The 25,408-nt window shown below is 48.1% G+C and overlaps 8 protein-coding genes across 8 annotated transcripts; 3 read left to right on the top strand and 5 right to left on the bottom strand.

The window, feature by feature from the left end:
• Nucleotides 1–3,218: 3,218 nt before the first annotated feature.
• FPOAC1_001977 (uncharacterized protein) lies at nt 3,219–3,815 on the bottom strand (the record flags this gene model as incomplete). The annotated part of the gene is made up of 4 exons (XM_044846564.1): nt 3,219–3,226; nt 3,281–3,497; nt 3,548–3,685; nt 3,735–3,815. 4 exons carry the CDS (start codon nt 3,813–3,815, stop codon nt 3,219–3,221), a joined length of 444 nt encoding a protein of 147 aa, XP_044712480.1.
• Nucleotides 3,816–6,137: 2,322 nt separating this feature from the next.
• On the top strand, nt 6,138–7,862 carry FPOAC1_001978 (uncharacterized protein; the record flags this gene model as incomplete). Its single annotated transcript, XM_044846565.1, has 4 exons — nt 6,138–6,374; nt 6,428–6,553; nt 6,608–7,373; nt 7,438–7,862. The coding sequence occupies 4 exons, from the start codon at nt 6,138–6,140 to the stop codon at nt 7,860–7,862; spliced, it is 1,554 nt and encodes a 517-aa protein (XP_044712481.1).
• A 775-nt stretch (nt 7,863–8,637) lies between these two features.
• Nucleotides 8,638–9,870, bottom strand: NOP1 (Small subunit processome complex component; the record flags this gene model as incomplete). The annotated part of the gene is made up of 5 exons (XM_044846566.1): nt 8,638–8,696; nt 8,753–9,416; nt 9,497–9,561; nt 9,615–9,671; nt 9,741–9,870. The coding sequence occupies 5 exons, from the start codon at nt 9,868–9,870 to the stop codon at nt 8,638–8,640; spliced, it is 975 nt and encodes a 324-aa protein (XP_044712482.1).
• Nucleotides 9,871–10,664: 794 nt separating this feature from the next.
• On the top strand, nt 10,665–11,464 carry RPL17 (60S ribosomal protein L17; the record flags this gene model as incomplete). Its single annotated transcript, XM_044846567.1, has 3 exons — nt 10,665–10,950; nt 11,072–11,259; nt 11,312–11,464. The coding sequence occupies 3 exons, from the start codon at nt 10,665–10,667 to the stop codon at nt 11,462–11,464; spliced, it is 627 nt and encodes a 208-aa protein (XP_044712483.1).
• An 816-nt stretch (nt 11,465–12,280) lies between these two features.
• On the bottom strand, nt 12,281–14,782 carry FPOAC1_001981 (uncharacterized protein; the record flags this gene model as incomplete). Its single annotated transcript, XM_044846568.1, has 1 exon — nt 12,281–14,782. One exon carries the CDS (start codon nt 14,780–14,782, stop codon nt 12,281–12,283), a length of 2,502 nt encoding a protein of 833 aa, XP_044712484.1.
• Nucleotides 14,783–16,240: 1,458 nt separating this feature from the next.
• Nucleotides 16,241–17,133, bottom strand: FPOAC1_001982 (uncharacterized protein; the record flags this gene model as incomplete). The annotated part of the gene is made up of 3 exons (XM_044846569.1): nt 16,241–16,280; nt 16,336–16,873; nt 16,920–17,133. 3 exons carry the CDS (start codon nt 17,131–17,133, stop codon nt 16,241–16,243), a joined length of 792 nt encoding a protein of 263 aa, XP_044712485.1.
• A 1,693-nt stretch (nt 17,134–18,826) lies between these two features.
• FPOAC1_001983 (uncharacterized protein) lies at nt 18,827–21,098 on the bottom strand (the record flags this gene model as incomplete). The annotated part of the gene is made up of 3 exons (XM_044846570.1): nt 18,827–20,715; nt 20,771–20,938; nt 20,987–21,098. The coding sequence occupies 3 exons, from the start codon at nt 21,096–21,098 to the stop codon at nt 18,827–18,829; spliced, it is 2,169 nt and encodes a 722-aa protein (XP_044712486.1).
• Nucleotides 21,099–21,657: 559 nt separating this feature from the next.
• Nucleotides 21,658–25,350, top strand: FPOAC1_001984 (uncharacterized protein; the record flags this gene model as incomplete). Its single annotated transcript, XM_044846571.1, has 3 exons — nt 21,658–21,817; nt 21,877–22,301; nt 22,351–25,350. The coding sequence occupies 3 exons, from the start codon at nt 21,658–21,660 to the stop codon at nt 25,348–25,350; spliced, it is 3,585 nt and encodes a 1,194-aa protein (XP_044712487.1).
• Nucleotides 25,351–25,408: the final 58 nt, after the last annotated feature.

Below are 25,408 nucleotides of genomic sequence, written 5' to 3' on the forward strand. Positions count from 1 at the left end.
GAAAGAAGAAGCTCGGGAAAGCTGGAGGGGGCAAAAGACTCAAATACAAGTGGTAGCGGCCGAGAGCGGGCGGGAGGTTTTAAAAAATCCAATCCATTGCCTTTGTTGCTGTTGCCATTGCCATTGCCATGGATAGGTAGCGCCCCGATGCGGGTTGGGGAATCTCCACTGTGGGACTATTTATCTGGTGCTTTGCATTGGCACTGTTGGGGGGGCGTGTCACTACTAACAGTTGGTTACTACTTGACAGTTTTTGTTCAACTCTATTACACTTATACATACCTAAACAAATGAACATGAGTGTTTAATCAAACATGCAAGAATTGCTAGAGATTAGACAGGAGTCCGGGTACTGATATCAAGCCATTTCACAGCATCATGTTGCTCATCTCAGACACTCGCCATGATTAGATAACGTACCTAGCAATCCAGTCACCCGGTTATCCTCCTTTCCCCAGGCTCAGAGTTAGGTCCAGCCAGGTCCAGCCCCAGGTAAAAGAACCCGAATTCGAGAAAGTACCCTGTCCGGCTCCAAGCGATTCTAGCCCCCCTAAGCTGATGTGGATTTGGTGCACAGCACAATAAACAGATCATGTCAGAACGTGACGGTAGATGAATGCGTGGTAATTGCTTACAGGTAGATGAGCAGATAGGAGGCTTGAGCTTTGAAACATGGTTGTTGACTAAACTCAAACATGAAAACAGGAAAGTAAAATGAAGTGTGATCATGTCGCAATTTCGTTATCAATCAATGCTTAATCAATCAGTCATTCAGCCAGCCCAGTTAATCAATCAGTCAGTGCTTTGTCTCACCTGCTTTCACCTGCTGTAATCAATCCGTACTGTGCAATACACGTGGGTCTTGTACAAACTCCAAGATATGCACCCTCCACTCAAATAATTATGCCACTTTTGTTATCATTTATCGATAGCTGGCCAAGGGTTTCCCTCTGTTTCTCTTCCATGACGGGCTATGAGCTAATGCTTGCCGATCCAGTGACCGGTTTGTGCAACACTACCCGGCTTGCACAAATATCTTTTCTGATTGGCTTATCGGCTATTGGCCCCCCTTATCAATCAGCCACTCAATTGTTACTTCTTTGTCCTGACACATCAAGATCACTGAGATCGAGAATTTTGTTTTGTGCAAACTAGCTCCAATGTCAATCTCGCAATTCAAAGTCCGATATCGAAGCTGGTTATTTGATCAACGCTTGATATAAAATCTGTAGTAGTCAATTGACAATGCCAGTTATCCTTTCACCAGACAATTTGGTTGACAGAACCAGCAGCTAGAAAAACTAGAAATTTCAAGGTTGGTTCTAGGGTAAGGATAGTTGCATAACTTTTAAAGCTGAACCGGTCTCTCCGATACCACCATCTCTCACTGTGAAAGATCGGCAGTCCCTGAATGATTAAATCTGTGTGCTCTTGAATAATACACACTCAACCTCAACATCATAAGATCAACACAGTGCTGTAAATTACAATTCAAGGGGTCAATGGCGTACACATGCGCATCATACGAGCTGTGTCTTACTCGGATCTTTTCGGTTCATTCATTAACAATGCAGCTCTTCTCTTCCACTCATCATCAAAGTCATGAGGCTCTGTCCGGCTATGCTAAGCTCTGGTCAGAAAAAAACAAGGGTTCGGACCTGGAATCGACCAGTTACGGCAGGCGTTTAATATCTAACCGAGTCAACGAGACAACGGTTCCCAGCTTTGGGTCAGGCCACCACAGACACTGTCATTAAGAGTATCGCCTATTTCCGCCATTGTGGCATGTCAGTTCCCAACAAAATTGTATACATAATTAATAGGAGTTCAAAATCAGCTTATACTGCGTAGGTAGCATCAGAAGTACCAGAGTACGGGAACCGGACAGACATCCTTTACCCGTTTATCGGAATCTGATCCACAACCGACACTCCAGTGAGGATATCATCACGTCCGATGGCCGAACCGAACGTTTTCGTGGGGCTTTCCGACGAAAAGGAAAGGCAAGGAAAGGAAATCGACTGCCGTATGAACGACTGATGGCAACGCCCGCAGACGAAAATATTGCGCTCTATTATCAGATGCGAATCTAAGCATCAACTTCGCAGTATTTTCCCCTCCTTCTCCCCGCATTCCTTTTTGTCCCGATTCGTTCGAATTTAGAGAGTTGAGAAGTTTCTCTCCATTTGACTCCGATAACCATCCGAGCCGAACCATACAGACATATACACTCCGAGTGGCAGTTGCAGGTGGAGGAGTCATTCATTGTTTCGATTTGATAGATCAACCCCAGGAAAGATATTGCACTGTCTTGACTCTGTTTCTTTCTTCTAGCTCCGAGTCTAGCTTGAACATAAACTTGGATACCCCGGCTCCGAACATTCTTTTCTCTTTTCTCCTTGTCAAATCGTGTATCCCCACCAATCGGATCTCGTCAACAAACCAGCCAAAAAAGTTATCAGATGGACTTGTCTTTATCAATCCAATCTAATCTTGGGACATCTCCCTTGGATGTTGAGATTAGATGCATCTCCTTAATTACGATGTGCACCCTCACCGATTTCGGACCTAATCGAAACAAAACGCAAATACCCACAGTCTCTTATTGAATTGCTTTGTTGTCCTTGCACATATGTATGTATGCTTGTGCTTCTCAGCTAATGCAGCTTGCCTACCAATATATGGATACATATCCATTGCACCATTCGCATGTACAACACACAAGCGCAGAAGTCAGGTAGATTGATACCTTGTTAAGTGAATTGGCCTGTGTCAACTCTCCTTTACTTCCTTGTTCCCAACCAAAAACATCAATCTCGTCAGGGGATCAGTTTCACCGACAGAGTCTGTTATTGCATCGATCATACAGAGTAGAAGCCTTTGTCAGAGCAGGGATCATGGAAAGGAGCTCGATATCCTGAATTTTGTTCACATTTCTAATGGCGACTTGTCCCACTGGACGGACGACCCCATATGCATGTACTCAACCCTGAATGGGTCTGATTGTCAGTCATGATCAGATAAGATGGAAAAGATTTACTTTTTGGTGTGGGGTCTACCAAACACAGCACCAGCTAGCCCTTTGACAACCCTCAGGGTATCAGAAAATTGACCGCTGGAAGCACAAGACACGCACTTAGACTACCTATGGTTCTTAGACTACTTATTTGTATACCCTAAGACCTAGGAGGCTATTTTTTCTGCTATCCAGTTGCCAACTAACCACCTTTGTACATATACTTGGGTGCCCAAGCAGGGGTGTCTCTTTTTCATATCGTACATGGAGCAGCATAGCTTGAGGGATGGCTCCTTATGCGGTGGGAATTGGAGGTGGGAATACGGAACTTGGTTGTTGTAAAGTTGTACAAGTTAAAGACCTTTCTCAACTCGTTGACTTCATCTTCAACTTGAAGTTCGTCTTCATCCCACTGTATCAGGAGAACTTGAACATCGCTGTATCGGGAGTAGTCTGAATTGGGAAATGCCCTCTTTGCAGACTGGGACTTGTGAGTGGTAACCTAAAATGTCTATCAAAGGAAGTACATACTGTCTGGAGATCCTCGATGAAGCGTTCAAAGTTCTCTATGTGATGATGCGACTTTTCTGTGTCATGAGTTGAGAGCGGCGGTAGGCACACACTGGAAGTAAGAGACAGCGAAGTATGGGTTGAAGTATCCGAAGCCTGCTATTTAGAATAAGAGATTGAGGTGTGGTGAGATCGCACTGGTACCTACCACGAATGGACTTGTTGAACTGCCACTTGTTGCGCTTTGGAAGCCATCAAACTTGGCCCCAAGTCCGTGAAAATCTGCCATGTTGAAGGGCTAAGACGGATGTCTACTAAAACCACGATTCAAGGGTAATGAGAAGAGTGGTGAACTACGAGTCTACATACAGACAACATGATGAATATATAAATCATCAACACTTGGCGAATGTGCAATCAACTCCTACCAGTTCTTACTGCTCCGCCTTGCAAATGGTGAAAATTTTTACAGATTGCAGTTGGCTCCCTCAGGAGATTGAACAACATGTTCGCATCTAATATTGGCTGGGCTCTGCGGTCCATGAAGGTGGCTGCAGTTGCCTCGTCTGAGCCGCCTTGACTGTTGTGCTGTGCTGGCAAGGCACACACGCAAACGCAGTATATATGATGGTGAAAACTCGGATGAACCAACGAGAGGAAGAGAAAACTGTCTATCAAAGCAAGGTTCGTGTATCGTGATGTGAAAAACTTTTCAACGACGGGCGTATGGGTGTAAGCATTTGTTTACAATGATTGGTGATGGGGGACTGCCTCATGCTGGGAAGTGCAGGAACAGCGCGGGGGATGAATATGAGGAGCGGAGCGGATCGAGGAACAGGAACAGGAACAGGAACGATTAATGGTGGATGTATTAATCGGGCGAACCATTGCGTTTTCTGGGGTACAGATTCTGCAACATGCACTCGGATGAATTAGGCAATGTTTTGTCTTTTGTGAAGCTTGAGTTGGTGTGCAAAGTCGTATGACTGTAGATATTCTATCGACTGGTGAGACGCTGGCATTTTGGGGGGGGGCACTTGGCGACATGGATGTTGGGAAATTGAAGATGACTGAGTTGATTGATATGAGGCTGAAAGTAACGTTGAGTCTCTCTTGATATCAGTGCGATTTGTGGTAATGAGACAGAAAGACTCAAGCCGAGTTTCATTGTCCCGTAAGACTCCCACATCCCGTCCAAGAACCTACTGTATAGTAGCGCTGAAATATGGGGTAACGAGTCTCAAGTTCACCCTGTCCAGCATGTCGGCGACATGAATGTAACACTTGGTACACCAAAAAGTTGTTGCGGCACGTCTGACGTTAAACGAGAATTCAAATTCGGATTCAGATTCAGATTCAGATGGGAGATCCAGGGATGGTTGTGACACCATCATTGTAGTAAATACAAGACATTGTCGCCGATAGATGAGTTGTCCGTCTATCCGTAGGTAGGGCAGAGAGATGATCCATATCAGGCACGCAACGGAAGCTGACGTTTCCGCTGCTGGCCAGTGACGCTAGTGTATGGAAGACCCGACATCCGAGAGCTTAGGCCATTCCAGATCCAATTTGATTCTGTTTCTGTTGCAGTAGTTAACCTGTAGATGGCATCAAGAGTTGATAACAGAACGCAACAAGATAAATAGCAGAGTCAAGTACAAATATCCCGAGCCAATATTTCGAACCATTATCAATATCAAGGTTTCTTTCTTTTCTTTCTTTTTAACCAAGGCTAAAGCCATCTATCTCTACAGCAATCCAGTCGGCAACTTCAACTGCCGACACTATAACAAGATCTAGTCGGTTAGTTTGTTCGGTATTTACATTAGTAGAGCAAATCGATTGGCTGCTAATCCTAATCAATTCCAATCATGATGATCTTCATCAACGGAAAAGGCGGGATAGGCAATGCAAATCACCTTTTTACCTCGACACAAGTGCCTGAGCGCGTCAAAACAACACAGCATCGAATCCTTTCTTGCCCAGGACTGGCCTAGAATGGAAGTCCTATGCGCGCTACTCGGACACCAACGCCAAGCTAACAGCCGGAGCTGTCTCTTCCCGAGAGATGCTCGCTCTGCAAAGGCCCAACCTGTTTCAGACAAACACAATCCATCAATTTGAATAGTAAATCAAGTGACACGGACAGAGGATGAATGTTTCCTTTTTAGGCAGTAAAGTACAATATTAGGCCGGTTGGCGGAATAAACAAATGAAACGTACTCGTTCCCTTGTACCTTTGTCTTGGCCCCATCTCCAACATCAATCCATATCAATAACTAAACATATACATACACAATTCCCTCTCGGATTCGCTTCGATTACTTACTTCTGCATCTCTTGCATGTTTAGAAAAAAGTCTCGCCGAGCCTCCGTCGATCCCTGATCAAGTTTCCATCCGCTGGTTGTGGAGTCGCTCTTCTGATACACGGCTGATACCAGTCACTTATAACACAACCACATTCCATATTCGCAAGTATCACCTCGTAACTTGAAACCGAATATTGGAAAAGAGAGAGAGAGATACCTTTTGATATCTATCGAAAACGTCTCTTTTATTTCCGATTCCCTATTCTCTATTCCAAACAACCTCACGTTCTCCATATTCACTATGCAGAACACCTCAAGTCTTCCCGCCTCACCTGTTGGTGTCAACGTCCAATATCCACAACTCATCCTCGAAGGGAAGCGCACAGGCTACTACATCACATTTACTCTATTCATCCTCACACTATGGTTGATACTGCCAAAGAAGCAAAGATCTCAACTCGAAGTTCCCTTCTACAAGGCCTCCAAGAAGAACTGGATCTTTGATGCCGAAACATTAATTAAAGATAGCTATACAAAGGTTTGTCGCTCTGCAATTGCTATTAGAAAATCGATATACTTACACTGTGCTAGTTTCGCGATCGAGTATATCAGATCAAGGCTACCGAGGGTGTACAAGTCTTGGTGCCCGCAAGCCTAGTGGGTGAACTCAAGGGACTTCCTGAAGATGTCCTCAGTGCAACAGAAGCAGTGTCAGATGTAAACCTCACTTACACCCACACATATTGGCATAGCACACTAACATACCAATAGGCTCTGCAAAGCAAGTACACAAAGTTCTCGCCCGGTCACAACGGCGAAACACTTGCGCTATTGATCCGAACAAAGTTGACTCAAAACCTCACCCGAGTTGTGCCACGTCTTCGACAAGAATTTGAGTACATACTGGCTACAGAATTCCCTGCCTGCGAGGATTGGACGCCTGTGAAATGGCAACCCTTTAGTCTTCGTGCCATTACCCGCCTGAGCGGCAGAGCTTTCGTCGGCCCTTCCCTCAATCGGGACGAGAAGTGGATGGACACCACCATCAACTTTGCTGTTCACGTCTTTACCGCATGTGTCAAACTCCAGTTCATCCCAGAGTGGGCTCGACCTGTTGGCCAATATTTCGTGTCAGAGCTACGCCAGATTCGCAAGGATATCAAGATCGCCAAGGAACTGCTTGAGCCTATTCTCAAAGAGCGACTGCAAAATATGGAACTCTCCAACGGCGAGGACGCACCCGATGATATGATTCAATGGCTTCTCGAAGCCCTGCCCGAGGACGAAAAGTCCGATCTCACAACCCAGGCCGAGTTGCAGCTCATCATCGCGGCCGCATCTATCCACACCACGAACAACCTGCTCTGCGAATGTCTTTGTGACCTGGCAGCATACCCAGAAGTTCAAGAGGAATTACGCCAGGAGGCATATCAGATTCTCGAAGTGGAGAAGGGTTGGGAGAAGAAAGAGAGCTTGGCCAAGTTGAAGAAGATGGACAGTTTCATGAGAGAAGTCCAGCGTCTGAGTGGAAATATCAGTGAGTCTTTCCCTCAATTCTTAGTTCCACTTATCCATATCCACACAAGCTAACAAACATGCAGCATCTTTTATCCGCAAGGTCATGAAACCCATTTCTCTCTCCGACGGTACCCAGTTGCCCGCAGGCACAAAGGTCCTCGCTCCTCAAGCTGGCATTGCTCTTGACGAGCGCTATTTCCCCGACCCTGAGCGTTTTGACGCTTTCCGGTTCTACAAGCTTCGCCAAGAGTCAAGTGAAGCCAACCACAGATGGCAGTTCACCTCTCTTGACGACACATACACCAACTTTGGTGCGGGCAAACATGCATGCCCTGGGCGCTTCTTTGCCAACAATGAGATGAAGCTCGTGTTGGCACATCTGCTCATTAACTACGACATTCGTCTCAAGGCGGGTGAATGTAGACCAAAGCCAATGACTGTAGTCATGGCCAAGGCACCTTCTCCAGACACAGAACTAGAGTTCCGACGAAGATCACTGGTAGCTTGAACAAGAATGATGAGCGCCAATACTTTGATACCCAGTACATTACCATTTTAGTATATAAACCAGTAGATGCACATCAAGATGTGTCACAACATGTATAGTACATGAAGCACTAGCTTTAGAAATAGAAGCTACCACTGCAAATCTTGACTCGTCTCCATATAAGTCAACAGCATCACGATAACAAACATGTCAAACCAACGACTTGCATTACTCGAACTGTTCTAATCTAACAAAGACACAACACAGGGACTCCGAGCGTGGCTGTCGTAGGGGGTATCATGAAGTCGTAGGCCAGGCCGACGAAAGCCACAAGCCTGGCCTTATAGCATCGTACAATCCTCTCTGATCCCGTGCCATCTCTCTCCGACTGACCAACAAACAAACAAACTGACGATACATCCAAATGGCCGAGGAAAAGAAGAAAGGTGCAGTTGGTGGACTGACTGGTCAAAACGGATCCGTAGTCTTTCCGAGAAAAAAACAAAATGGTGATTGAAGTCCTTGTTCTTTTTCAAGTGCCTTGTTTTGAGATGCGAAGGCCCAATAAAGGCTTTAAGATTCGGACAAACATTGATATTTACAGATCCAACCAACCCGGAACGCCCCTCGCCGTTGTTGAAGAAAAGCCGTCAACCATTTTTTCCCTGATGCAGCAAGCTAAAGACGAATAAGTCTACCGGGAACCGTGAGGCACCTGGGAAACCGCATGACAAAGCAGACCATCTCTTTCAATGTCCTTAAGCGAAATACACAGTAGTATGACTCCTTAAGTCATTTATTGCTTGTAGCGCAAGTACTCGCCGGCAACCAGACAATGGTCACGCTCGAAGGGTTCTGGGAACATGTTAGTTGAAACGCTTCATAATCATTGTCAAGGGAAGAAAACATACCCAGGGTAAGCTGGAACTTGGGCTTGATGGACTCAGCTCGCATCTTCTGGACCTCGGCAGCGAAGACCTCGGCGGCGGGAGCGGTACTGTCGATACAGTTGGCCTTGATGGAGATAAGGACACCACCGCCGACCTTGAGGAACCAGTTGGCGTTCATGGCGACGATACGGGCCTGATCGGGCTGGGCAACATCGGCAAAGATAACGTCGACCATGGGGACGATCATGCGGTAACGAGCGGGCTGACGGGCGTCCTCAACAATGGGGACAACGTTGGGTCGCTTGGAAGCCATGGTGATGAGATCACGACCGGATCGGGAAGAGAACTCGACGGCGTAGACGTAGCCGGTAGGTCCGACAATGTCGGCAACGTGAGAGACGGAAGTACCAGAGGCACCACCGAGGTAGAGGACACGGGAACCAGGCTTGATGTAGATCTCATCAGCACCACCAGCAACGGCGGCGCAAAGCTTGCTTCGGAAAGGGTTCCACATGCGGTACTCGACCTTGGTAGTGGTGGTAGTGCCGTCGTCATTCTTGACGACTTCATCGACGCTTATCCTCTTCTCTCCGTAGACAGACTCGCCGGGGGTTGTGTTGCGGGTAGCAAGACCATCTTCCTTACCACCACGGACAACGAAGACACCGGGGTGACGGTGAGGCTCCTGTAGAAGAAAAAAGTTAGATCGCAAAAATTCGTAAAGGAAAAACGCAAAGAAAAAAAGTTGACAGAGGGTTGACATACGACAATGACCTTGGCGCCGCCCTTTGCGCCAGCAGCACCACCGCGACCGCCGCGAGGAGCACCACCTTTTCATCTAGTTAGTATTATCATCATGTAGTCTTTGGAAAGAGACGCTTACCTCGTCCACCGCGTCCGCCACGACCACCTCGGTCACCGAAACCGCCACGGCCACCACCTTTGCGAAAAGTCAGTTATCAAGTTCATCAGGACAGCGACAAGAATGCCGCGAAAGCGCAATTCATACCTCGTCCACCGCGCGCACCACCACGGCCACCACCAAAGCCGCCGCGATCACCACCGAAACCACCACGGCCGCCTCCACGGGCGCCGCCACGACCTCCACGGGCACCACCTCGAGGAGTGAAAGGAGCCATCTTGTTCGATTAGAGAGGAATTGAGTGAAGTTGAAGATATTAGAGACGACGATAAATCGTTGTCGAGAAGTATTCCAGGCGCGAAAAGATAATCGAGTAAAGGCGGACGTGGATCAAAGTCCAAACTTGTCTGTTGTATAGCCTTGCCTGGGGGACGCTGGGCGTTCTGGGAGACTTTGAGAAAGAATTTTTTGAAGCTCTATGAAGCTCAGTCCCACTTAGTTCATGCAAGTTTCTCCGACTCCGAGACGGGTCCGGGAATAATGCGGCTAGTGCAAGTCTGATGCAAGCGGTTTTCACGTGACGATAGGAGATAAGAGTCAGGTGATGTCACCGATACGGCAGTGCGATCGCTGTGATGCGAAATCACATTACAATTACCATTAAAACTGGATTAAAATATCTATCATCTTGTTTTAATCAATTCTAACTATTCTCTCGTTTATCTCGAATTTCTACGAATTATTTCCGACCTGTGACGCTGATTTTCACTTTTCGCACAAACAGGGCAGTCAAACCCTAAGGCCTCTTTCCCAAAGGAGTGGGGAAAGCGAGTTTGTGGTCCCTCCGACCTGTTAGGGCAAGAGCTTCAGAATTTCTCAATTTCAGCCCGCCAACCCACGTCCCGTCGTCGAAACCGTCACTCACCACCCAAGTCGCCGAGATGGTGAGTAAATACGCCCCCGTCGATCGCCATGATGATAAAGAGGAGGATATGCTGTTGCACGAATTATCGGGAATTTGCTGGTGCAAGTTTTCGACGACATACGTCAACTTTGGCATGATCGAAATCGATGCGTCGTGGTGATGGGCTCAATTTCGAAAATGTGCCCTGGCTGACTCTGGCTTTTTTCCCACTCTTACAGGTTCGATACGCTGCCACCGAGATCCAGCCCGCGAAGTCGGCCCGCGCCCGCGGTGCCTACCTCCGAGTGTCCTTCAAGAACACCCGCGAGACCGCCCAGGCCATCAACGGCTGGAAGCTTCAGCGCGCTGTTACCTTCCTCGAGAACGTTAAGGAGCACAAGGAGGCCGTCCCCATGCGACGATACGCCGGCAGCACTGGCCGCACCGCCCAAGGTACGACACTAGCGAGAATCCCCACCTGTTAGCGATGGACTTTAGAGAAATCCGGAGGATCGCAGACGAGTGGGAAAGAAAACGTCACGAGGAGCAAAATACTGATGGACTTCATCAATAGGCAAGCAGTTCGGTGTCTCCAAGGCTCGATGGCCCATCAAGTCCGCCGAGTTCCTCCTCGGTCTCCTCAAGAACGCTGAGGCCAACGCTGACGCTAAGGGTCTCGACACCGGTAACCTCGTTGTCAAGCACATCCAGGTCAACCAGGCCCCTAAGCAGCGACGAAGGACATACCGTGCTCACGGTCGTGTATGTTGCCTAATCCATCCCGGCTTCTTGACTTGTCTGACATAATTTACAGATCAACCCTTACATGTCCAACCCCTGCCACATCGAGCTCATCCTGACCGAGGCTGAGGAGGTTGTCCAGAAGTCCGATGCTGTTGCTGAGCGTGAGCACCTCAGCTCGCGCCAGCGTGGTGCCCGCCTCCGCAAGGCTATCACCTCTGCTTAAGCCAATCAACAACCTTCTTCTCAAATAGACAAAATTTAAGCGCTGGTTGAAAACTGGGTTTACGTCGGGCATCTCCTGTGTTGTAACTGTGACTCTTGACAAGTCTCTTGAACAAAGAGATACAACACCAAGATTACAAACAAAACTCGATCAATTGTTCTAGGGTTTTTGCGAGGGTGGTTCGTGGCTTTTCATCTCCTGGTGTATGGCAGGCTACGGTAAGCATGGCAATAAAGGGAAACGCATGCAAAAATTCGCAAGGTTTCTTGACGAAATAAAATCTTTCAAGTCCTCCCAAGTCTCCTACCTGTGATCCCGGCAATAATGTGACGTAGTTGCTTTACATCAACTAGCCAAACATTCGTATCTCTTAGTCTGAAATGAAATCTGGGATTCGACATGGGTGTCTGGCTACATCATGGGTGGTAGGCTCGATCACTGCCAGCTTAGTCAAGAATCAGCCTTAATAGCAGTAGAATTTTTACAACGCTGCCAGAAACATTGATACAATGTAGGGTTTATACTGTGCGTGAATACTGAACAATTTTCCTGTCCTTCACTGAGCAATATACAGGTGAGCCCTGCGTTCCTCTGAGCAAGGTACATATAGCCATCATCCTGTTGGTAGAACATCCCGTCTGTCCTGTTGTGCCCAAATATCATAAATCATGTCCGTTTCACGGTCCAAAAAAAAGGGGCGAACGCCCTTTTCCGTTCTTTACAATACCTATACATCAGCAATCAAATATAGAAGTCATGCGACACCTGCCTCACTTGAAAAGGGAATGGTCACCGCAGCCCCGTCATCTTTGACTTCTACGCTGCTGGCAGCATCGCATCGATTGTACCTGAAAAGCGCCCTCTTCCAGGGCTCTCAACGCCATCTCCAATAGCATCAGAAATCGTCCGTTGATCGTAGATGTTTTCCCATCCCATATCCAGACCAAAGGCATCGGTGAGTTGGAATGACTCCTGGGGTCGTATGAAAGGTGCAATGCGGCCCAGAAGCCTGTCACGGCATTTCATCATCAGAGGTCCCAGATTCGAGCTGTGAGGGTTCCCATTACCAGCAAGACCTTGAGTACCAAAGGGCAAAATGCTTCTAGTATTGATATCCGCTATGTCGACTGACACATAACCACACGATTTGAATGAAAGACACTTCAAAGTGTACTTCTTCGCATCAGAACGTAGGCGATGTGATGATGGTATGTGTTGACCCAATGGATCTGGTTGATTGAATATTATTTCGTCAGCCGAACTGGGACCAGTCTCATTTCTGCCAGCCAAGATGTCTTGGATCTTGACACCGGGAGAAAAATGTTCTATGATGCCTGCCCAGGAGAGTTGTTCAGGCTGCTGCAAGGTTTCTGATGGTGTGCCAGCTGGGTCCGGCGCCGGGTTGTTGCCTTGTATCTGGTTTTGATACATCTGGAACATCTGGGCCACTGGTGGCGGTGGCGGAGGAGGAGGTCCATGGCCACCTGCCGTTGGGTGAGGCTGCACCTGGGCCGGCAAAGCGAAGAAGCCCATTAAATGAGCAGCGTTCAAATTGACGATATGCCCATGAAGAGGAGCTTGTGGAGTGAGAGTTGGTGGACCAGAGATTGACACAGATTCCAGGTCAAGTTTTTCGAGTGTAGAAAGGGCCATATTGCGTATCGTCTGAAGAAAGACGTGAGGCGAAGCCCAACAATTCTTCAAGGACAAATGCTTGACATAGGGTAAGACCAGGATATCATTTTGGTGAGTTCTCGGGCTATCAACCAGTGCCATGAGCTGAGGGTCTTCAAAGAAAGGAGCTGGAAGAATGAAATGGTTTCGCTGGAACGTCGAGGGTGCAAACTCCCCGCCACAGATCCATTCGAAGTGAAGGCTCTCGATATTGGTCTGCACGCCAATATAGTCGTTGAGTAACCGGTACACCTTCCTGACAGCATCGACAGGAGATAATGGAGTGTCTTCAACACATCCAGGAGCAGTTTTAGTGACACGCCGCCAGTCGGCGATAACACCCAATGAGACATTGTTGAGAGACGGCAGATTTTGCCAAAGATCGTGGCGACTGAAGATGTAGACATGGCTGCTGGGGATTTTGGCAATCGTGAGCGTAGTCAAATTCGTGAAACAGTCAGCTCGAGCATTGTCGATTAGGCCAATCACGTAAGACTGAATCATGGCCCGATGAGCCCATTCAAGTTCTAAAAGCATTTCCTTTTGTGCTCTTGTCAGACTCGAAGGAATGAGTGCATGACTTGCAATTTCTGAAACGGCAGGTTCGAAGTCGGCACGGTTGCTCAACGATGCTAGTCGAGATTCCGGATCATTAAGGAGGGAAGCCCTCTCATCAAAATCAATGGTGCTGAGGTCAGTGCCTTCTGTGTCGAGTATCATGCGCACGGCATCCTTAATCTGATCGTCCCGATAACCAGCATCCGACACCATCTTTCGCAATACGGTTTGCTTGAAACTCATGGGATTTTCAAAGACAGGCTTCTGGAGATCTTTGACCAGTTCGTGAAAATCCGACAAGCTGACGATGGTCGGCTTCTTCTGTTGAAGTTCAGAGTTGGTGATACGCCAATTCTGGGTTGCAAAAACGGGGTCAATGGTGGTAGCAGCAGCGTTGCGTGCTATATGATCCGGTCCCAATAGAAATCCAAGACCAGCATCACAGCAGATTCCAAGATTTGAGACCTTGACCAAGCATTTAAGCGCCTCTTTCATGGCCTCAGTTTCATCAGCAGTCTGCTCAAGACCCTCAAGGTCTGTATACCGATGATATGTGTTATGGGGCCAGCGGTATATACCCCAGAAAGATGGCACAGCTTCCTGTGAAGGTTTGATTGGGGGGTATGAGAGTGTGTCTTCATCAAGCTCCAACGACAGCGCAAAGCGTCGAATGTGCGGGCCGAAAGATTGGAAGATGCGCATCCCATTAGATAGGAGAGCGGAAGAAGTGCGTTTGAGGATACCGTTCTCATCACGGTCTAGTTTACTATAAAGCTCGGATTTGAAAGGCACCACAACATTCCGGAAATACTGCGCAGAGACTTTGGCCTCGAATTCCTTGCAAACAAGTCGCAAGCATCTAACTTCGAGACGTGCGAGGTGTGAGATTATGATCTCGAAGATTTCAACTGGCACTTCGTTTGCAGGCCACTGGACAGCAACATCTTGGATAGTCCGATCGTGAGAATCTGATTGTTCGGTAATTGCGGATAGCTCGTTGTCACAAGATGAAGGAGCAGTGCTTGGTCCCGCTTGATGCCGTTCCAATTCGTTGCTGCCAGCATCTTGTGTTGGATGAGTAGCCATCTTTGGGCGATTAAATTTGGTGATGGAATTGAGTGACGTATTCGTAAGAATGTTCCTGGTTAATAACGTTATAACGAATGCGTGTGGCTGGTTGTAAACATTCGGTCGAAAGGAATTTGGAGATATCGTTACTCGACTGGCGGGGCGTAGCGGGGATACGAATGCGACAGTGTAACGGTTGATATGTTTGTGTAAACGATGAAGCCCTTGTAGATACGAAAGGGTGAAGGCCGAAGAGGTAGACTAGGAAAATGGGCTGCGTTGGATGAAGGGTTTACAAGAAAACGGATCTGGTTGAGGGATACTGAATGAATGAGCTATAGGCAGCTGAATAAACGGGCTGAATCGGATGAGTTCATCCAGTGGCGAGGAGAGCCTGAAGGAAGCTGGGGATCCAAGAAAAGCAGGGTTCTTGTTTCCCGGTAGTTGGTAACAAGATTAGCTGGAGATGGGCCTTATGCCGTGTTCCATTGGGTAACGGGCATATGTTAATTGCCTGATTGCGGTTCCGAAGGGAGAAAATGATGAGTTGAAGATGGGGATGGCATGTTTAAGCTCAGGACTCAAAGACGTGGGGAAAAGTAGGACTAGTATATCATGTTCAGCCCCAACCCCTGTAGCTCTGGGTAGGTGATTACCGCCGGTCAGACTCCGGTGCTGCAGGACTACTAAGGTAGGTACCTGCCCGACGGTTAGGAGACAACTGAAATCCTTGTACTGACAATCACTCCACAACGGTACTAACCTACCTACCGACAGTGCTCAAGGGTAACCTTTAGACTAGGTAAGTAAGTGTCTAGTAGGTACCTAGAGTAAGAGTTGCTGTTTGCTTGTAAGACAACTTTTATTTTATCTTTATTTCTTCTCGACTCCATTGTTTTCTTTTCAACAGTACCTAGGTAGCACAAGGGGGTTGAAACTGTCCTTCACCGTTACTCGTAATGTGGCTTGTTTCCTCAGGCTTCATTCTTCCGGGGACCTGACCCCTCTCCTCATGGAGAGATCACACTGCATAAAGGTAGCCTATCTACAATCAACAAGAAACCAACATCCAATCCCAGGATGCAGAACGTTCAAAATCATGACAAGGTGGCTCACAATGTTTCATCTTACATAGTGCTATGCAAGGTTTATCACTCCAAGTTCGTGCCAACCAGACAATTGAGTCACGGAGAAGGCCGGGAGCTTGACAAGGATGACACCATCTACTGTATGCAACTGCGAAATGGCATCCAGATACATCCAATTATTTGCTTTCTTTCTTGTCCATATATCACTCACTCACAAGCATAGGCAAACCGGTCAAAAGAAGCTCAAGTCACAAGTTGAATTATTTGCCTCCACTACGCTACCATCAGGGGATATTACCATGATAAAAACAAGACTATCTACATGTATAAGAAAAAGAGTAATTTCAAGCACGAACCAATACCAAGTCCTAAATTCTCCCTAATAAGTTCAAGCCTCGTCATCAATTTTGCCAGCCCAGAACCAGTATCTAATATCTGTGTTAGTCATTCCGCAATACACCATTTGCAAAAGGAACCACTTACAGTGTTGCGTATTCAACCTCGAATTCAGAAGCCATGCCCTTGCATGTAGCAGGAGCGCTACCGCCAGCTGTGGTAGTTCGGTACACCTCCTTAATGTCGTGAGTCGCACCCTCAATGGTGAAAAGTCGGAGCCAGGGAACAGCAGCCTCGCCAAGCTGACCCTTGGCTGAGAGTGATGGCGCAGGAGCGCTACTGTTCTTGGCACAAGGTGCCTCTCCAATCTCTTGCTCTGGTGTGCGGAGATCGAAGAAAGGGACACCGTCGGCAGTGAAATAGTGGTGACCGGACTCGGGTAGAGAGGCAGGGCCCAACTTCTCAGCAGCTGTCAAGGGGAAGTGAACAGCCATGCCGGGGATACGCTCAACAAGATCAGGGTACAAAGCAGCGGCGCAACTGGCGTTGAAGAGAGTAGCCACAGCACCGGTAGCGACGGGGGCCGATGAAGGATCCTTGGTGTCACATGTGTAGTTTTGAGTACCACGACCGACAGCAACATGCTTAAGGTAAAGTCCCTTGGAAGGAGGAAGCAGTTGGCCATCTTCATATGTTAGTGGGGAGATTGTAGCCGGAGTGATGTGACATACCAAGAGCCATCTTGGCTTGTGAGAGATCACAGACGGGAGCCATGTCGTATGCCTTGGCAGCCTTGACCTTTTCCGCAACAAGGTTGAAGTAACCAGACAATGATCCTAATGTATCGATGGCAGATCGAGTATCGGTAACGGTAGGCTTAGGGAAGCTAGGTGCTGCAGAAACAGTCACCGCCAAGACGGATGCGACGAATGTTGATAATTGCATCTTGGAGTGGTGTATATGTGTGTTTTGATATGATTTTGAAGGCGTGTAGAGTATCGGTATCGTTTCAGTCGTCAAGACGTTTGTCGTTACGTAGAAATATAGCCCCAAGGAATAAGAGAAGCGTTTTGTAGATCAAACAAGAACAAGACTTGAGATAGAGATAGATGACCTAGGAAATAAGGAAATATGAGATATAAGGAAATAAAGAAAAAACAAGAAAAAAAGGAAAAGAAGAACGCTCAGCGTCTTTCGATGTGTAACAGATGCAAAGAGATAGATCTTTTCCTGCCTCTTTCTTTTCTCTTCTCTTTTTTCTGTTGGATGAACACCATCTCTTATTATACCAACCTTCCCCTCTAGCCAAGGCCCTGTTACACGCGCCTGAGGGTATGGGCGGCAAGGATAAACGAATGATCATGATTGGATCATACGCCAAGATCTGTATGTAAAAATAAAACACTGGCCCTTATTTCCCACGTTGAAGATGCAGCTTGGCTCATATGTGATGATGATTCAACGAGGTCCAATCAATAGGTTTCCGTATGTAGTTACTAGGGTTATGATTGGCCGAATGGCAGTACGTTAAGCGCCTGTCTCGGGCGACGGCATATGGATCCACGGGCGTTAAGAGATTAGAATGGAGACATGGAAATGCCACGATAATGATAATTCCGATTTCTATCCATTTGCCATGCGGTACAATATGCAGATGATGTGAGAGATCTTGTTTGTTGGTTTGCTTTTAAGATCTATGATGAACTTGGTATTGGAGCTTTGGCCAGGTCTTACTTTTTGAGGCTGATCACATGGCTTTAATTAATGAAGTGCATTCTACGGATTACTTCATGTCAGCACTTTAACATTGATGTACTGTAGGTACCTACTTAACGTCTTTCCCCTCTCTTCAGTATACGAAAAACATACATCTGGTATCTCGGTCACACTCCAACCTCTTCACTATTCCGCCCATTTCCAATACAGCCAGGGTACCTTGAAAAAAAGATTCCAACATCTCTCGGCGCCACTTGTGAACCAACCTCAGTCCAGCATCAAAACATTAAAGACCTTGCAAGAAACGACAAACAAAGGTCCTCGGACATAGTAAATTGCATACAGGGTACTGATAGAATTGCTTTCCATGTATAAGACTCTGATTGGTCCGCGGGCCATGCTTGTCGACGGGCCGCGATAAGCGGCCAGCGGCTGCAGAAAATAGTAGCAACGAAGCCCCGCGCAACATCAAACAAACAAAAGAACCCCTCTTCTCTTAATTGGGACGGGCTATTTTCGCTTTCGTTTCCATCATTGACTTGCATCTCTAGTGGGACGAAAGGGCTGTCACATGTCTGGTTTATTTCAAGAGGTTGCTTAGGTGGATCATATTATGCTCTAATCCCATAACTACCTAGGTAGGTAGGTATGTAACTATACTGGGCACACATATCATCAACCATCACTAGACCACCATTTATTCATCTTGGCACCTCGCTTACATTGACGCCAGATGTTGCTTGACTCCAAAATACATATAACAAGTTCCCATATATCCAATTACTCCACTACCGAGCCGATTACAGTACAGACTTATACTGATTGATACTGATACAGTCCCGTCTCTGGCAGACATTCGTTGACTCATTCCTTTTTGAGCTCTTGACCAAAACACTCCCAAAACTGGACAGCGCATCGCCCTCTACTTGGCAGGATCTTTAGGCGCCCCGTCCATTGGACTGCCAAGCGAGCCCCCGGCCACTCCAGCTGCCGCTGCCGCTGCAGACTCGAGATGGGTTACCCGCTGGACATCCGACGAACTCATCCAGTACAACGACATGAAGACCAGTAAATGGAGTGCCACGCAGTATGCCGCGAACAAATTTCGACTGGTCCTCGAAGCCAGTACGGTACGAGTAAGCGAGTACACTGCCCGCTCTGGTAGACTCATCCGTTTGTAGGCTCGAGCAGATTCCCGCCCGCGGAAAGCTGCGAATGGAGAAATATTCGACTCATATGCCTGGCGGTATCGATCCATGGCGATTCCAGGGTTTCCTGTTTCACCAATCGACACCGTAGACGGGTTAGGGTTTGCACCATACGCGGACGATGTTGCCGCACCACCCCCTCGGTTGTATGTTGAGACATATCTTGTCTTTTCATAGAGGTTCAGGTTATCCTTCTGTAGTGCTGCGACCTCCTGGCGCAGCTGTGATACTGTCCGGTGTGTGTTGGACAGCTCTTCTTCCAATTCCCCGTTCTTCTTTTTGTAACGGTCACGCTGAGCCGTCACCATTGGCAGCATGCCCGAGCCACCCCCGTAGACTCGCTCGCCAGGTTCGCCTCCTCCCATTCGAGGATCCATACCACTGATGATCGATGATGTCGGTGAAATTCTGCCACTCTTACGCCCAACTGCCCGCGTGACATATGTTCCAGCAACAGACGCTCCCGACGGGAATGCGTTAGCTCCCTCTTCCTGGATCGTCTCCAAATCGCTCTCCAGCTTTTGGTTGAGCTTCTGAGAACGCTCCAATTCTGCGTTTGTTCTTGAGAGTTCTTCTTGAAGATCCTCGAGACGGCTCTGTAAGTCGTTGTGTGAAACACGCAGAACAGTCAATTCATCACCGAGCTTCTTGTTGCGTGCCAAGAGAAGTTTCTCCAGGGAGTTGCCCTCGGCATCCTTCGACTCGAGATGCTCTCGCACCTCATCGTCGTCACCTGTAGAGAACTCGATACTCTTTAGAACCTCGAGCTCTTGTTTTATCTCATCATAATCGCCCCACCTTTGTACCTTGGTCTTCAGTGTGTCCCTCTCTTCCTTTAGAGCGTTCACCTCTCGCTCAATAGATCGTAGTTTACCATCCAACTCTCGCTTGAGGCCTTCTTTCTCCACACGAGCAGCGTCAAGCTTGCGGATCATAGACTGGTTCTCTGACCTCACGCGCATGTAACCGGGATCGTCTTCAAGGTTTGTTTCAGGTTGCTGCTGGGCTGATGATTTAGCCTGTGCGAGTTCCAGACGCATCTGCTCGTTACGGGCTTCAATCTCAGCGAGGCGAGCGCTCGTACGATCCAGGTCAGAGTGAAGCATCTCAAGTTCGGCACTTGAAACTTGGTTGCGCTGAGCCTCCTGTTCATCGCCATTCTTGCCCAATCGCTGATTGACTTCGTAGCTTGCACGCATCTCAGTCAACAGGCGCTCTTGCTTCTCAAGCTTGTCCTCCAAGGCCTTCTCCTTGGCCTCCCAATTATCTGTCTTCTCATCTAGGACAGCGGTCCATGATGTCTCCACTTCCTTGACACGTTTCTCGAGATTCTCCTCCAGATCTTTTCGGGATTTTCGCTCACTCTGCAGCTTCGATTCGACATCTTCCAACTGGGTTGTAAGAGTTGTAACGTTCTCTTGTAAGTGTTGATTTTCCTCCGTTATCTTCGGTAAAGTATCCTCGGCGAGGAGCATCGAGTCGACCGAGGCCTCAAGGAGTGGGTACGGGTCTGGCGCATCGGAGAAAGAGGCATATGTCTGAAGGAAGGCCGAGTTGACAGACTTGGAATGATTCGTGAGAAGATCGATAAAGGTCTGATAAGCTGCAATATAGTTAGCATGCTGAGGGATCAAATCAAGATATTGCGCTACTCCTACATTTTAATAAACCCTTGATTTCTGACAATTTCGATGTATCATCTAGCTTGCGGAACTCCTTCGTCTTTTGTGCCAGTTCTTTACGTTGAACAGTTGAGTCACGTTGGTAGGCGACAATGTCCGAAGCTGTATTATCTAGGTTCGAGACAAGAGTTGTGAGATCGATTGCTATGTAACGTTAGTCCAACCGTCATATATTCTTGTTGGTAGCCGTACTCCTCCATGCTGAGATGGCATGTTGAAATTTGTTCTCTCCGTCAAAGGTTGGCGCAGGCGCAGAGGGCTCGATCGTGGACGCCAGAGCGGCTTCAACGGCTGCGTCGCTCATGATAGTGGTATTGAGTTGAAGATGTTAGGCGGCGCAAAAGAGTGTGTATAGCAGCCTCGGACGCCGCGAACGTATGGAAGTGAGTGTTTCGTAGTTGGTGCAGTTAGTGAGGTCGTCGGTACGACTTATCGTTGCCGTCGTCAAATTGAAGCCATGAGAGAACCTATGCGAAGGGATGCGTATCTTGGGGCCAGTTTGCGTGGTGTGTCATCTAAGCTAATTGGCTACGTAAGCTGTCAGGCTGTTGACGCCAGGGATGCAGGGGCAAGTCCTTGGACTGATCCCCCGCAGCCTTGCAGTTCAGTGAAGCACAGCCACTAACCAAATATGCTACAGCAGGTACGTAGGCGCTGTATCCACTCAAGGTCGCATCAGCTTCCAGCCCGGGCGAGCTTCAGATCCGATGCATCCACTTATTTCGGTCTACTGATGTCAACATAGCCTACCTGCGCCAGGCCATTCCAAAGCGTCCATCAACTGATATACGGTCCACGATACATGAAAGCAGATCAGTACTTGCGCTGCTCGCTCAGATGATGCTGTTGATAATAACGCCGCTATGACACCAGATGGCCCAGGCGATGGGCCTTCAATTATCAGCCCTGAGCTGACAGGCCGCGAGGTTGGCCCTTATGTTCTGCGGACATTGTTGGATGAAGTGCCGCTCTCTGCGGATGGTTCCCAAGACGATATCAAGATCAACTGTGTAGACTACTTAGGTAGGTCTCTGACCAATAGTCAAAATGTTCGTGCCCATCATTGACCTATGAGCATTTAGATGCAAACTTATATGTTGGCACATCCGCCTCAGAGCTGCTTCACTTTGTCCAGATTCCTCCCGACCCGAACGATCGATCCGGCCAACCCGTTTATATCCTTGCGTCCCGACTATGTCCTCAGTATGTCGAGACAACAGGGACTCCGAATTCGCGACCCGGTGTACAACAAATCTTATTACTACCGCGCGTCGGAAAAGCATGTATCCTGTGTAACTGGACTGTCACTTTTTACTCTCTACCAGAGCTCAGCCCTGTCTTTGGCACGACGCTGGTCAAGAATTGTAGCTGGATAGGCGGTATTGACCTCAACGAGCCTCTACTTGACAATGATGGTCCAGAAAGAAGTGGAGGTGTCACTATCCTGCTTTCTTTAATGCGGAAGATTCAGGCAGTCCGTGTAGGGGAAGACGCTCGCGTCACAAAGGTAAGTGTCAATAAAGTGTGGGGGTTTGATCTATGTTAACGGTTTCTAGAAAATTGACTTCTCGGGAAGCACTTTATCAGTGCGCAGAGACTCAATCGCATGTGTCGCAGATTCCAAATCTTATGCGCTCATTGATGTAGAACAGCAGCTGAAGATTCCCTTAATGAGCATCTCATCGTTGGAGGAGACTACGTCACCTAGTGAGATTGGACACGCTCAAAGTATTGGAACAGACACAACAAGTGGGCTTCTTCGGAGCTCTTCTTCGACCGGAAACCGCACAGTCAGCGAAGCTCCAAGCCATAGCCGAAGTACTAGCCTGGGAGGCTCAATATTGGACAGCATTCGTCGACAAGACCGTGGCAATGAGGGTGAAGATTTCCTTGGTCGCCACCCTTCGCCGCAACTGTCGTCAAGCCCGAGGCCCTCAATGGAAAGGGCTTCAACTCCAAACCCGTCACTAGATAAACCTTTGCCTGCTGCACCGTCACGTTCCGGCACCCCTTCCCAAACAACGAATCCGCGACCTAAACCTGGCGCGGTCTTTTTGAAGCCTCATATCACCTCACCGACCCCTGATGAGTTCTTGCTGGTTACTGGTACCGATCCTTTGGAACCTGGAATCGGTATGTTTGTTAATTTAGACGGTGACCCTACGCGTCCTACCCTTGAATTTACCAGATATCCTCGAGAAGTTGTCGTAGACAGCCCGCCTTCAGATTCTGACTCATCGCAACCGTCTCTGGGACAGCAGGAAGAGGGGTATGTTTTGGCCTCGATGACCAAAGAAGTCAACGGCGACTTGAAGCACGGTCTCGAAATCCAACGCTTTGATGCTGGCTCAGACGTAAACCCACAAAGATACTGGTTGACAGCTAGAGAAGTCGACCATGACGGGGTTTATGGCATTCGCTCGCTCGCCGGCACTGAAGAGACCCGATTCGAGGAGATTGTCCAGAAGCTTTCTCAAAGACGATATACACCTTTCTCTGTCTCTGCCACTCCAGGGACACCTGACCCGTCATCTTCAGGCAAGGCTTCGGATTCAAGGACTGCTTTATCGATAGAGCATCTGTCGAAAGAGAAGGAGCTTTTTGACAGAAATATTGACTCCCAGGATGAAGAGTCACTCCCAGAAGAATGGGAAGCAAATCGTAATGCAGAAGGAGAAGAGTTTGCTCGCCAACTTGCCAAGGCACATGCTAACTTGGCAGTCTGGAGTGGGAGCCGTATATGGTGGGCTATCCGCAACCCTATTCTGATACAGCTTGACGCTGTTTTGGAAGCAGCTTGCGTGGGCGATGTTTTCAGTCCCGCTGAACTGGACAGACAAGCGATATTTACCACTATCAACTCAATCAGAGGCCGAGAGCCACAAACAGAGTTGGAGTTTATGACTTATGGATATATACGACAAAAGGCAGGTATTCTACTCTTGACGAACTTGCTAAAAGCGCCTGAAGACAGGCAATTCACAGAAAAAGAATTGGATGCGCTTGAAGAAGTCTTAGTCGAAAGTGGCCTGGATCCAAGAGTAGTACTATCGGTGATTCCGAGCGTTCGGAACGAGATCGTTGAAGGGTCGCGCGGTATATGGATATACGGTGGTGTAAGAAGAACTGCTGATGCCTACCTCCGAAGTAGGGAGTTCCAGATGACTTCAAAGGATGGTATCGGGACATTGGAACCAAGGACAATGCACTTTCTTCGGAGGTTTCTTGGCACCTGGCGGAAGAGAAAAGGCTTCGGTAGTGTTGCCGATGAGCGAGAAGTGTTTCACACTGTTGATGCTGCTCTGCTCCTCGTTCTTCTTGAGATTGACCAGCACTCTCCCAAGGGATTGGGTAAAGGGGGTGTTGTGCGATCAGAGCTGTACGAAATTGTGGACAAGGGTGTTGACTGTTTCGACCGCGCAGTCGGTCTGCTCGAAACGTATCATCGTCTCTTCGTTCTAAGCCGCTTATACCAGAGCCGCAAGTTGTCAGGTGATGTTCTGGCTACTTGGAAGCGGATCATCGAGGGAGAGCAAGACGTGGGACAAGAGCTTCGCGAAGGCGAGCAGCGTGTTCGTGAGTATCTTACGAAGATCAGCAGCCAGGCTCTCGTTCAAGAGTATGGAATCTGGTTAGCAAATCGCAATCCAAAACTTGGCGTTGAAGTCTTCGCGGAAGACAAAGGACGGGCACCCAAATTCGAGCCCGCACAAGCCGTTGCGATCTTACGAAAAGAGGCACCTGATGCAGTCAAATACTACCTAGAGCACTTGGTATTTGGCAAGGGACACACGACTTATATAAACGATCTAACGGCATACTACCTCGATGTGGTTGTGAACGATCTAGAGTCCTCTGAAGAAAGCCGGACCATCGTCAGGGCGACTTATGCAGCATATCGAGCGCTGCAAGCTCCCAAACCTGCATACAGCCATTTTCTTAGGGATAACGCCCCACCTGATAATGAGGTCTGGCACAGCCGTTTGAGACTCCTTCAACTACTGGGCGAAGCAAATGACTACGACGCTGCAGCAATAAGAGATCGGATCTCTACTCTGCCGGATGATCTTCTGGTGCCTGAGACCATCATTCTGGCTGGCCGGGAGCGCAAACACAATGACGCCCTTCGTCTCCTCATACACAACTTGGGTGACTACGATACTGCTGTTTCGTATTGTCTTCGAGGAGGTGCTGGCACGACAGGTGCAGCTCCATCTGAGCGACCTTCCTTTGAGGAGCAGCGCCGTTTGTTTGGCGTTGTTTTTCATGAGTTCCTCTCCCTTGAAGATATAAGTGACCGCGTCGAACAAACTGGCGCCCTCCTCGAGCGCTTCGGTGGATGGTTTGAGATCGACGATGTGCTTGGTCGTATTCCTGATGACTGGTCTGTCGATATTGTTGCAGGATTCCTCGTTGGAGCACTCAAGCGCCTTGTTGGCGAGAGGCACGAAGCTATGCTCACACGTGCCCTCAGCGGAGCGCAGAATTTGCGTGTAAATTATGATTTGGTTGTCAAGGTGGAAGAGAAGGGGCCGAGCATCGAAGCCCCGAATTAATCACACGTATATACAGACTAACCTGTTGATTGTATAAGAGGAGGATTCATAGCGAGCT

The sequence above is a fragment of the Fusarium poae genome, chromosome 1 (assembly GCF_019609905.1).
Source record: "Fusarium poae strain DAOMC 252244 chromosome 1, whole genome shotgun sequence".
Classification (NCBI taxonomy): Eukaryota; Fungi; Ascomycota; class Sordariomycetes; order Hypocreales; family Nectriaceae; genus Fusarium; species Fusarium poae.